Below are 13,054 nucleotides of genomic sequence, written 5' to 3' on the forward strand. Positions count from 1 at the left end.
CTCTGCCCTAGTTGCTCCACCTTCCCATCCCTTCACACCCTGTCCTTTCTTCATACACCTCCTTCCTTTACATATCGTCCCCTCCTCTCACTCCGTTCCCTCATCTTCCCTCAATCCATTCCTTCCTCTCATTCTTCCTCCCCTAAAATATTAACCCAAACTTACCTTCCCATCACTCCCCCTTCCCTGACACTCACTCCCCTTTTTTACCCCATATTCACCTTCAGCCCTCTTCACTCCATCTACCCCTTCCCGTCAAATACTCTCCACTTGGTTCCACTCCCTTCCCTTTTCCACGCACTTTTTCTCTAGACATCTCGCCCCCATCAATCCCTCGTCTTTCTTTCCACTGACCCCCTTTACAAACCCTCCCCTCCCACTCACACTCCCTTCCCACTCTGCTACACTTTCCTCGTAACCTTCACCCCATCTCCTCTCTTCCGTCACACCGCCTCCCCTCACTCCGTCACCATTTCCCAGACTGAGTTGATTTATAGTCGCAGTAAGGCCTGACCGCCTAGAAAGAAATTTAAGGTCAGTTTGGTGTGTGAATATAAAACCAAACTACACACACACACACACACACACACACACACACACACACACACACACACACACACACACACACACACACACACACACACACACACACACACACACACACACACACACACATACACACAAACACACACACACACACACATACACACACACACACACACACACACACTCTCTCTCTCTCTCTCTCTCTCTCTCTCTCTCTCTCTCTATCTCATTTATTTCTCCAACGCCACCAGTTTCACTGGCAGTTCTATTTTATTACACTCTACGTTAGATTGATCTTGTTTAATTCTCAGGTCACTCCGCTACATCAAAACTTTTTTTTTTTTGTTATCCTTCACTTCCAGAATGTATTTTCAACCTTACTTTTGGTGCCATGAGACATGTGTATTCAGTCAAGGAATAGTCTCCGTGTGGTGAAGGAGATAAGTAAGGGTAGATATATGTCAAATCTTGGTCGAAGTCTTCTCAGACTCGAGCTTAGTCATCTGAAGATAGCGTGAATAGAATGAAAAATACATCATGGTAAAATGGCTAGCCTTTCACAACGAGGAGCTCTTTTCTGCTTTATTCTTGCTATTTCCAGATCTGTGCTGTCCTAATACTGTACTCTACTTGAATTTTGATGCTACAGAGGTTAAACATAGCCCAGCATTATTTCTTTCCTTTAGATTTCTCCTTTGCTCCATAAAATAATCTAGTAGCATCAAGGCCAACATGCAGTAGGAGTTCGATTTTTTTTTTTTCAGTTATGTTTTCAGTTTTACTCCTTCACTGTGATGATATTAATGGTAGGTGGTGGTGACTATCATCCATTCACGTCATGTAGTGCTGGCTACTTCTTCCTACACCTTTATCATTTTATTTCTGTGTCTGCCCTCCTCTCTTACGTACCTCCCCCTTTCCGTCCTGTCACTTCTTACTTTTCACTCTACACTGAGCGACAAGCCAGATGGTTTTCCTGTAACTCAGGAAATCATTTACAACCATGAGTGGTAACTTCTCTATCTATCTATCTATTGCCAGACGCCTCAATCCCGTGCGGGGTGGCCACAAACAAATCGCTTCCAAGTCGCCCTGTCACCCGCCATTTCACTGCCCTGCTCCCAACTCACACCCCCCTCTCTCATGTACCTCTCCACTCCATCCCTCCATCTCATCCTCGGCCTCCTCCTCCATCTCCCCCCCCTCCACCTCACTCACATGCACTCTCCTCGTCAGTCTCTCTCTCCATCCTCTCCACATGGCCAAACCACCTCAGTGTGTTCCTCATAACGCTTCCTATCACATCCATATCGACACCACAACGCTCCTTTATATCCTCATTTGTCAGCCTGTCTCTCCATGTGACTCCACAGGCTCCTCTTAAATAACTCATTTCCACTGCTCTCACTCATGACTTGTGTCCTTCCAACAACGTCCAAGCTTCACTTCCATAAGTTAGAGTTGGTATAACAATACTGTCATGTAGTAACTTTTTCACTTCCATGCTCACTTCCCTGTTTCTTATCACTGCTTTCAAAGAACCAGCAATCTTTCTTCCTTGTTGTACCCTTTCAAGCACTTCACCCTCCAAACTTCCATCCTTACTCATCACACTACCCAAGTACTTAAACGTACTCACATTTTCCATTTCCTCACTATCCAACCTCACTGTACATTCACTGACTTCAACCTCTCTCAAAGACCATTACTTTACTCATCCCTACATTCACCTTTAGATTCCGTTTCTTACACACACTCCAAAGTCATCCACTAAGCATTGCAGCTCCCCTTTGTCTTCACTCAACAACACATCACCATCTGCAAACAACAGAGCAGGGAGTTTCCAAACACTACCCTCTCTCACCAGGGCCACTTCAACATCCACTGCCCTACCTTGTACCTCTTTTATTACCCCATCCATGTACAGATTAAACAACCATGGGGACATGACACATCCCTTTTTCAACCCAACTTTCAAACAGAAAAACTCACGCAGTTCACCATCCACACGCACTGCAGCCTTAGCACCATCATACATACTCTTCACAGCATTCAACAACTTCCCATCTACTCCATATATTAATACTTTCTACTATCCTTGTCTATCCACCTTGTCATATGCTTTCTCCAAATCCATGAAAGCTGCATACAACTTCTTTCCCTTCTCTAGAAACTTTTCCACTAAAGATCTAAGAATGAATATCTGATCTACACAACCTCTTCCCTTCCTGAAGCCTCCCTGTTCTTCTCCAACTAATTCCTCTGTAATTTCCCTAACTCTGTCAACATGTATCCTACCATACACTTTTCCTATTACACTAAGAAGGCAAATGCCCCTGTGATTACCACTCACTTCTTTTTCCCCTTTTCCTTTGTACAAGGGAATAATTATACCTGACTTCCAATCCTCCGGGACTCTACCTTCCTCCCAGGCCAATCTGCACATCTTCCACATCCATTCTACTACACTTTCTCCCCTATGCTTCCGCATTTCACCACACACTCCATCAATTCCTAGGGCTTTCCCCGATTTGACTTTCTTCTTTGCTTCCACAATTTCTATCCTACTGATTTCTTCCTGTCTTCTCACCTCCCTCCTTCTCCCAGCCATTCCCCAGCCAATTATACTCGCATTACTTCCATCCTCTATGTTCAACAATTCCTTAAAGTGTTCTCTCCATCTGCTCACCTTTTCTCCCTTCTTCACTAGTAATATACCATTTTTATCTTTCACTCCCCCACTGACTTCACTGCCACCCTGTCTTACTCTCTTCACTTCCTTCCAGAACATTTCCTTACAGTCCCTCCACTTTACAATCAAATTCCTTCCAAATTCCTCATCCACTCTCCTCTTATTCTCTCTTACTAATCTTTTCACCTCTATCTTTCTTTCTACATATGACTCTCTTCTGCCCGCTCAACTTTTTCCACGCCCCTATTTCTCATCCATTCATTGTATGCTTTCTTCTTTTGTGCCACAGCCTGTCTCACTTCTTCATTAAACCACGTCGTTCCTTGCACCCCCCCTCCGTCTTCTCTTCACCCCACGCACCACATCACATGCTGCACATATTTTTTCTGTGAATATCCTGCACACATCTTCCACGCCCCCATCTGCTCCAATTTATATATATCCAATCATTCTTCCATTTCTCTGTTATATTCTGTATTTCTCTCATCCTCTTGTAACCTTTGCACTCTCCTCGCAACTACTCCTTCCTCCCGTCCTTCCCTTCTTCTATTTCTCCATCTTACTTGGATCTTGATTCTGGCCACCATCAAGTAGTGGTCAGAAAGTCCACTCCCCAAACTCTATAAGCTCTTGCATCCATTACATATCTTCGCATCCTTTCATCCACACACACATAATCAATCATTGCCTTCCTTTCATTCAGTTCACCACTCACCTTTCTCATCACTCGCCATGTATACCTGTGGGTCATTTTGTGCCTGAAGAGGGTATTTGCTATCACCAACCCCCTCCCAGCACAAATGTCCACTAACGCAATGCCATTCTCATCTATCTTAGCAGGCACACCCCACTCACCAACTATTCCATCCACCTTCACATTCCCTACTTTACCAGTCATATCACCGATCAAAAACACTCTCTCATTCCTTCCAAACATTTCCATGCACACTTCCACATTTGTCCAGAACTCTTCTCTCACTCTGTTTGCATAATCTTGCATTGGAGCATACATGCACACAATCGCGCACATTTGTATTCCAACTTGCAATCTTACCCACACAATCCTTGACCCAACTGATCCATACTCTCATATGCTCTTCTTCCATCTTTTACTCACAACAATACACACTCCTTTTGCCCTCTCATTCTCACCTACTCTTGCACATATACCCCATCCATATGACCATTCTCTCACACTCTCTCCTCACTATTTAGCTTCAGTTACTCCACATACATCCACTTTCGCGCCCTCAAGCACCTGGACAATCTCTCTTTCACCTCATCATTCGCACCATATGGCCAAATAACTGGATAATGTGGGGACTTCCATGGTGCCCCTATTAACTGGATGGAGAGATGCAAATGTGGCGTCCATCCAAGAACCAAACCTCCACATTTTCCTCGCTCCTCCCTGTGAGAAGGCGCAAACAACTGCAAGGAAACGTTGGATCGCTGCACGGGACGGCCTTGCAGGGGCGGTAGCTTGCCTGCAATTGATGGGTTTGCTTGGCTGGACAGACTGTGATTACTCACTACAACAACAACTACAACTGTGATATCTTTCAACTCCTTCAGTCATATGACGTGATTATTAATCTATTTTGGCTACCTCAATTCGATATTATTCAGCTTTAGGCAAACCTCCTGTACGACAGTGGCAAACGAACGCTATATCTAACGTCTCCTGATCGAAAAGTCTCTCCAAAATCTGAATAAACTGTCTGCAAGTAACAAGTAAAGAGCACAAAGCACGTCGTGGGAATGAAGAAATTAGCTCATTCTTGCTATCTGCAGAAATCGTATTCCGCTTTAGAGAGACCCAGCGTGGTAAATGGAGTTAATAAAAGATGTTTATCCAACACAGTTTGAACAATCTAACCTACAGTGAATATAATCGGTGGGAGGAAACAAGAATAATCTGAAGACGAAGTCCTCATGCTGGAACAGTTAACCTACTAACATACCCTCTTCTGGCTCCGAATATGTCCAGTAAGTTTTTTTTTTTTTTTTCTTAATTAAGCTGGCCTTCCTTTTATTCGCATAGTTTCTTTTCTGCTTCATTCCTTTACATTTTTTGCCGCCACTCTGATTAATGTTCATCCTCTGGCTGTCATTTTGTTTTATTTCCTCACTGCACTGATTCATTGACTATCATTCGCTCTTTAAAACCCGGTTACGGTCATTCTCTCTCTCTCTCTCTCTCTCTCTCTCTCTCTCTCTCTCTCTCTCTCTCTCTCTCTCTCACGATATGCATATTCCCGTTGTTACTGTTACCACATAATACTTTTTGATCAATACCTTCACATCAGTCCCTATGCTTCATCTTGATATTCGGATTATTTGGAGCACGAATAATCTTAAACTCCTTGAACACAGTTATTTCTATTTCATTTTATAAGGTCTGTTTCAAGACTGTTTTATTTACTCTCGACAGGCAAGCTTGGACGAGGTAGAGGATAGATTTTGGAATGATATAATACGTGTTGTAAGTGGTATGTGGGATGATGCGATTGTAGTTTTGGGAGGGGACTTGAATGCTAATACTGGTCAAGCAGCTTAAGGATATGAAGTACATGAGGAATGTGCATCAGGTACAAGAAAAGAGAGAGGGTAAAGGATACATGAGTTTGGGGAGGCAATGAACATGACTGTGTGCAAAACACAGTTTAGGAAAAGAGAGTAGGCTGATTATATACAAGTCTGGGGTAAATAGCAGCCAGATAGATTATTTCCCGGTCAGGAGGTTAGTGGGGGATGTTAAAGTTATAGGGAGCGAGGAGTGTGTGCAGCAACACAGATTAATATGTGATATGGTGTTTAAGGAACGGGTGATGAAAAAAAAAAAAAAAAAAAGGGACCTATGCACCTAGGAGGAAAATATGGAAGTTGAAAACGAAGCAGTTATGGATACCTTCTATAGCAAGATGAGGTGAATGGTGGCTGAACTGGAAGCCGTTGGCAGAAGTGTTAATGAACAGTACAGAGCTGTCAAGAACAATCTCCTGAAAGTTACTGATTCAGTGTGTGGATGAACAAGGGGGGCCCCCATGACATAAAGTAACTTGGTGGTGGGATAAGAGTGTAGAAGCTGCAGTTAAGAAGAAAAGAAGACTTTTCTGGGAAATGAAAAAAGATGGTAACAAAGAGGAATACTTGGCTGCCAAGCGTAGGATTAGAAAAGAGGTTCACAGGGCAGATGATTTTTTCACAATGAAATGTACTCCTTCCCATCTGAAAAATATGACTCATTAGTCACCATCAACATCCGCAAACGCAAATCTGCAAGCTCAAACCACTACCTTCCGTAACTGCAAATCCGCAAACTTCTTGAAATCTGCGGTTCCGCAAATGCAAACACAAACACAAGCCATTTGTATCCTTTTCAGTACCATGGCATCAGTTTCATTTTATTCTGGATACCATTAGAGATTTTATTCAATAGTTTGGGATGATATTTTTTGTTATCAAGGGGTTAAAAATAATCTTTTGTTACTCATCCACTAAAATTATATCCTTATTTATTCTGACAAACAATATGCGACTTTATGAAGGTTGAAAATTGTCTGTAGTACTGAATGGAATATATAAAATTATGTTTATGGTATAACTAAAATATATACTTTAAATATTATTATATCAGTATATTAGACTGTTTTTACTACAAAACAAGGGTAAATCATTCACTATTGTATATAAATGAATTAAATTACTACACTTCATAGTTCACACTTGACAAGTTGACACACCAGTCCACCTCTATTCCTTGGCTCTAACCTCCTCCGTTCTCACTCCTCAGTCAGTCAAACTCCAACAACTGAGACAACATCTGGAACAGGTCCATGTTGCCATTCGTAAAAACAAACCGCTCAAAGTTCTCAGAGGTCAGGCTGGCTTGCAGGCAGGTTTGCGTTTGTGGAAGTACTTCTGCAATTGCAAAACTGCAGATTTACATAAAATTCGTTGCAAACGCGAATTCGCAAATGAAACTATACTTCTGCGATTGCGGAATTTGTGGTTTATGGAAGTGATTGTGGAAGTGCCCAGCTCTGTAAACCATACACAAGTTCTTACAAGCATTACCTAAGATGAATTTAAATATGAGTAAACATTAAATTCACTTCACCTAAGTTTGAAACCATGCAACTGATCGATTGAACAATGCAACTTGGGAGGAATGTAGTACGGTTATTTTCAATCCATATTATGTTTATGGCCCAGCTACAGCCATCGTAATAATTTTCTCCATCATATTTGCTCTATTAAGGTTGGCAATGTGCAGAATGCAAGCTAGGACAGAAAGCTTGGAAACAACAGCCAAAAGTTAAGTGTTACAAATGAGACCAACTGCATAAATATTTGTAAATAGTTTAAATATTTTATGTAAAATTTAAAAAAAATAAGGGGTTACATATACATACATGTGGAAGTGTGCATGGGAAAGTTTGGAAGGAATGAGAGAGTGTTTTTGATCGGTGATATGAATGGTAAAGTAGGGAATGTGAAGGTGGATGAAATAGTTGGTGAGTGGGGTGTGCCTGCTGAGATAGATGAGAATGGCAGTGCGTTAGTGGACACTTGTGCTGGGAAGGGGTTGGTGATAGCCAATACCCTCTTCAGGCACAAAATGATCCACAGGTATACATTGCGAGTGATGAGAACGGTGGGTAGTGAACTGAATGAAAGGAAGGCAATGATTGATTATGTGTGTGTGGATGAAAGGATGCGAAAATGTGTAATAGATGCAAGAGCTTATAGAGGCTGGGGGAGTGGACTTTCTAACCACTACTTGGTGGTGGAAAGAATCAAGGTCCAATTAGGATGGAGAAATAGAATAAGGGAAGGATGGGAAGAAGGAGTATTTGTAAGGAGAGTGGAAAGGTTACAAGAGGATGAGAAAAAGACAGAGTATAAGAGAGAAATGGAGGAATGATTGGGCAAATATGAATTGGAGCAGATGGGGGACGTGGAAGGTGTGTGCAGGATATTTACGAAAGAAATATGTGCAGCATGTGATGTGGTGTGTGGGATGAAGAGAAGACAGAGGGGTGTGCAAGGAACAGCGTGGTGGAATGAAGAGGTGAGACAGGCTGTGGCACAAAAGAAGAAAGCATACAATGAATGGATGAGAAATAGGGGCGTGGAAGAAGTTGAGAGGCGGAAGAGAGAGCTATATGTAGAAATAAAGAGAGAGGTGAAAGGATTAGTAAGAGAGAGTAAGAAGAGAGTGGATGAGGAATTTGGAAGGAACTTGAGTGTAAAGTGGAGGGACTGTAAAAAAATGTTCTGGAAAGAGGTGAAAAGAGTAAGACAGGGTGGAAGTGAAGTTAGCAGGGAAGTGAAAGATAAAAATGGTAGATTACTAGTGGAGAAGGGAGAAAAAGTGCATCAGATATTCACTCTTAGATCCTTAGTGGAAAAGTTTCTAGAGAAGGGAAAGAAGTTGTATGCAGCCCTCATGGATTTGGAGAAAGCATATGACAGGGTGGATAGACAAGAATTTTGGAAAGTATTAAGAATATACGAAGTAGATGGGAAGTTCTTGAATGCTGTGAAGAGTATGGGTGAGGATGCTAAGGCTGCAGTGCATGTGGATGATGAACTGAGTGAGTTTTTCTATTTGAAGGTTGGGTTGAAACAGGGATGTGTCATGTCCCCATGGTTGTTCAATCTGTATATGGATGAGGTTATAAAACAGACACAAGGTAGGGCAGTGGATGTTGCAATGGCCCTAGTGAGAGAGGGCAGTGTTTGGAAACTTCCGGTACTGTTGTTTGCAGATGATACTGTGTTGTTAAATGAAGACAAAGGGGAGCTACAAGGCTTGGTGGATGATTTTGGGAGAGTGTGTAAGAAAAGGAATCTAAAGGTGAATGTAGGGAAGAGTAAAGTTATGGTCTTCAAGAGAAGTGAAGTTAGTGAATGTACAATGAAATTGGATGTGGGGGAAATGGAGAATGTGAGTGCATTTAAGTACTTGGGCAGTGTGATGAGTAAGGATGGAAGTTTGGAGGGTGAAGTGCTTGAAAGGGTGCAGCAGGGAAGAAAGATTTCTGGCTCCTTGAAAGCAGTGATAAGAAACAGGGAAGTGAGCATGGAAGTGAAAAAGCTACTACACGGCAGTATTGTTATACAACTCTAACGTATGGAAGTGAAGTTTGAACGTTGTTGGAGGGACACAAGTCAAGAGTGAGAGCAGTGGAAATGAGTTATTTGAGAGGAGCATGTGGAGTCACATGGAGAGACAGGCTGACAAATGAGGAAGTGAAGGAGCTGTGTGGTGTGGATGTGGTAGGAAGCGTTAGGAGAAACACGTTAAGGTGATTTGACCATGTGGAGAGGATGGAGAGTGAGAGACTGATGAGGAGAGTGTATGTGAGTGAGGTGGAGGGAGGGAGGGGGAGGCCGAGGATGAGATGGATGGATGGAGTGAAGAGGTATATGAGACAGCGGGGTATGAGCTGGGAGCAGGGCAGTGAAATGGCGGGGGACAGAGCGACATGGAGGCAATTTATTTGTGGTCAGCCCTTATGGGATTAAGGCATCTGGCAATATATATATATAAATATATATATATATATATATATATATATATATATATAAAACATTCACTCTCATCTTAAATGCTGGGACCAACTGCCTAGCCCCGGGCTCGTACACTCCTCATGGGGAAGTATAGGATTGGATGATAGATGGATGGATATATATAACAGGTTGAATAGCATCATTACGTAAAACTCCCTTATCTGTGTGGGGCTAGTACACATCCCGCCACTGCAGACACCCATCTACTTGCTGTAGTGTTGTCCACTACTTCTCTCACGTCCATTCCATATTTCTTTTTTCCAGCCTTAACCTCCTCTCATTTTATTTCTCCATTCATTTTTTGTTACCCTTCATTCCACATCAGGAGGCTGTATACTGAGAGACAAGACTAATGGCTTTTATGTGATGAAGGAAACGATTTACAAAGCTGCGAGGTAACCATAAAGCCAAATAATGGGGTGATGTGGAGGATGACCTGGTGCCCATTAACTGGGTGAAGAGACGCAAATATAGCATCCGTCCGGACACCAAACCTCCACACTTCCACGGGCCTCACTGTGGCGAGGGGCTGTGTAGTGCAAGGGAACAACGGTTCGCTGCCCGCCATGGTCCTGCAGGGGCAGTTGCTTGCCAGCCGATTATGGGTCTGCTTGGCCAGACAAACCAGGGTTATACAGCAACAACTAGCGTCATTCCTTAGCTGTGTAAAATCATGCATAAGTAGGAAAAATAAAGCATAACAGGCTTCACCACGAAAGATTGTAACTGGGTGTAAGGAACACAATAGTAAAGAGACAATACTCAACACCCACCTATGATGGCCATGTCCTTGACCATTGAGTCCTTCTCGAAAGTTGGAAAATCCGCCACAACCTCACAGCGAAACGATCCACCAGTTTCGAGCGTCACGTTCTCCAGCACAACCTCACTCTGACTCGATGAAGACTCCTGCAGGGGTACGGTAAGGAAATTTATGAGAATTTTGAAATTTTATCACAGTAAAACTCAGACCTTGCTTTGTCAAAAAGTTTCAGTGAAACAGTTAATTGCTATTCTGTCATCTGATGAACTGGTCAACTCTAAGCACGGTATCCGCATTTTGTCTCTCCCACGGCCTCTGACTTCCGGGCTTTTAAACGCCATATACAGTACCTCGAAATGAACTGATCTTCCCTTTCCCTAAATGGCTCACTTGGTAAGCTGCTGTACTCTTGCAGTTGCAAGCGCTGGTTCGAATCCTCGCAATATTTAATTTATTTTCTCATTTTAGGAATACTAGCCAATAGAGGAATATGAGAAGTGGGAGATGTGAAATATTAGGTGAACTTTGTCCCCAAATATTGCCCATTCTCAACTGCCCCATACATTGAACTCTCAGCCTTTTATCCCTGGTAAGCAACGTTGGGTCTGGTTAGTACTTGGATGGGTGACCGCCTGGGAACACCAGATGCTGTTGGCATCCCTACATGTCAAGTGGGGTTGGTGGAGGATTAGTGCCCCTCCCTGTAAAACAATTAACTCTAAGCCGTTGGCCACCCCGTTTGGGATACATGGCGTCTGGCAATGAATGAATGAAATATATATATATATATATATATATATATATATATGAGAGAGAGAAGAAGAAGAAGAAGAAAAGTAGTTAAAAAGGAAACTTTTGCAGGCTTCTGCCTTTATTTCCATCCTTTTTAAATACAAAAAGGAATTTTAATTCAGTACTGTGTGCAGTGTATGAAGTGTTGGCTGAATTCCCAGCACAGTTATTAAATAATTTCTGATCTAATATTCCTAGATTTATTCTTTTCATATTAAAGTTATAAGGTTAAAATATAATTAAAATATCCCAGAACGCTGTGTTAACTGAGTGTGTGGTCGAGGTGCTGAGGTAAAGGGATTTTAAAGAAAGGTTTCCTATTTTCGTGTGTTACGGAGACTTTCAACTTATATATTTTTTCGTTTATTTCCATATTAGATTTTAACAATGGCTTACATAAAACTTATATGATTTTATGTGGTCATAATGTGTTAAATAGGAGAGAGAGAGAGAGAGAGAGAGTGTTACATAGTTCCATAGATACATAGACCACACAGACCTTATGGACCCTACGAGGCAGTCTGGCCTTAATACTAATACAGTTCTATAAAATTAAAAGCATGAGAAAAGGATGGCACAGCAAAAGGCTCTCTCCCCCACCCTCCAGACCCTCCGGCATTTGCCGTACAGGAAACTAGAGAGGAAATAATACCTTGCAGGACTGAAAAACCTGAAGGAATTTTATAGGATCGGCAGAAAGTAGAATAATATGGAAAAGGAGAACTTAGGCATACAGCCACATACCTATTGCATGCACGTACTTTTTTTTCTGATTTTTTAATATGAAACATGAGTAAAATGTTTATCTATTATTTTTGCCTTAAATTATTGTCTATGTTGATTACTAGTTTAGGTGTACTGTGTTTAATAAATAGATTCAGATTCCTGAACATTTATGTAGTTTCAACAGTGATGATAAATGATGGATGAAATTAGATAGTGACCTGATTCTCCACAACTGATAATTTCTCCCTCTCTCTCTCTTTCTCTCTCTCTCTCTCTCTCTCTCTCTCTCTCTCTCTAATATGGCCCATTCGTTCTGTCACTCATGGTTCGAGTGTAGGTTATGTGGTGATTGCGTCAGGAACAGAGAAGGGCAGGGTAGCGAAAGAGAGAGAGAGAGAGCTGGAAGGAAGGAGAAAGTGGATGAGAAAAAAAGAGGAAGTGGGTGAACGTGAAGTGGGAGGGAGAGATCGAAGGAGGACTTGAATGATGGAGGAAGGAGGGATGAAAGGAACTATAGGGAGAGATGGACAAAATAAAAAAGTAAACCAGGGAAACTGAGATGAAAAGGAAGGATGGATGAATAAAATACACATAAGTAATGGTAAAAAGGATCGAAGCAAATGACAGTGGTAAGTGGGCAACTGCTTCACTTCTGTAGATTTTTTTTTTCTAGTTTTCCCCTCTCGTAATCGCTCCGTCTCATCCATCTTTTCCCCCAGTCTTCACTCTTTTCCGCTGTCCTGGTCCTTTTCCCTTTCCCCATACCTCCCGTCAACAGTGTCATAATTTTATGTTTTATAAGTTATTAAGGAAGAGTAAAACGGGCTAGGAATGCAGATTATCCGTGGTCACTGCAGCTATCAAATTAGCGGCAGGTAATAACTGGATAATTCGAGGCTTTGCGACTGACGTGGGTTTGCCTGGAGACACGGACACTAGCATATGGCAGCTCG

At 42.1% G+C, this 13,054-nt stretch overlaps 1 protein-coding gene across 1 annotated transcript in view; it reads right to left on the minus strand.

Moving 5' to 3' along the window:
* The window catches only part of LOC145408094 (uncharacterized), a 343,836-nt gene that overhangs the window by 62,425 nt on the left and 268,357 nt on the right, over window positions 1-13,054 (minus strand). The window contains exon 3 of the mRNA XM_080278901.1: window positions 10,594-10,729. Coding sequence (XP_080135027.1) covers window positions 10,594-10,729 — 136 coding nt within the window. The remainder of the gene's footprint in view (window positions 1-10,593; window positions 10,730-13,054) is intronic.

Source organism: Coenobita brevimanus, chromosome 75 (assembly GCF_032717465.1).
Source record: "Coenobita brevimanus isolate Jiangsu-jjx chromosome 75, ASM3271746v2, whole genome shotgun sequence".
In the NCBI taxonomy this organism is placed as follows: domain Eukaryota; kingdom Metazoa; phylum Arthropoda; class Malacostraca; order Decapoda; family Coenobitidae; genus Coenobita; species Coenobita brevimanus.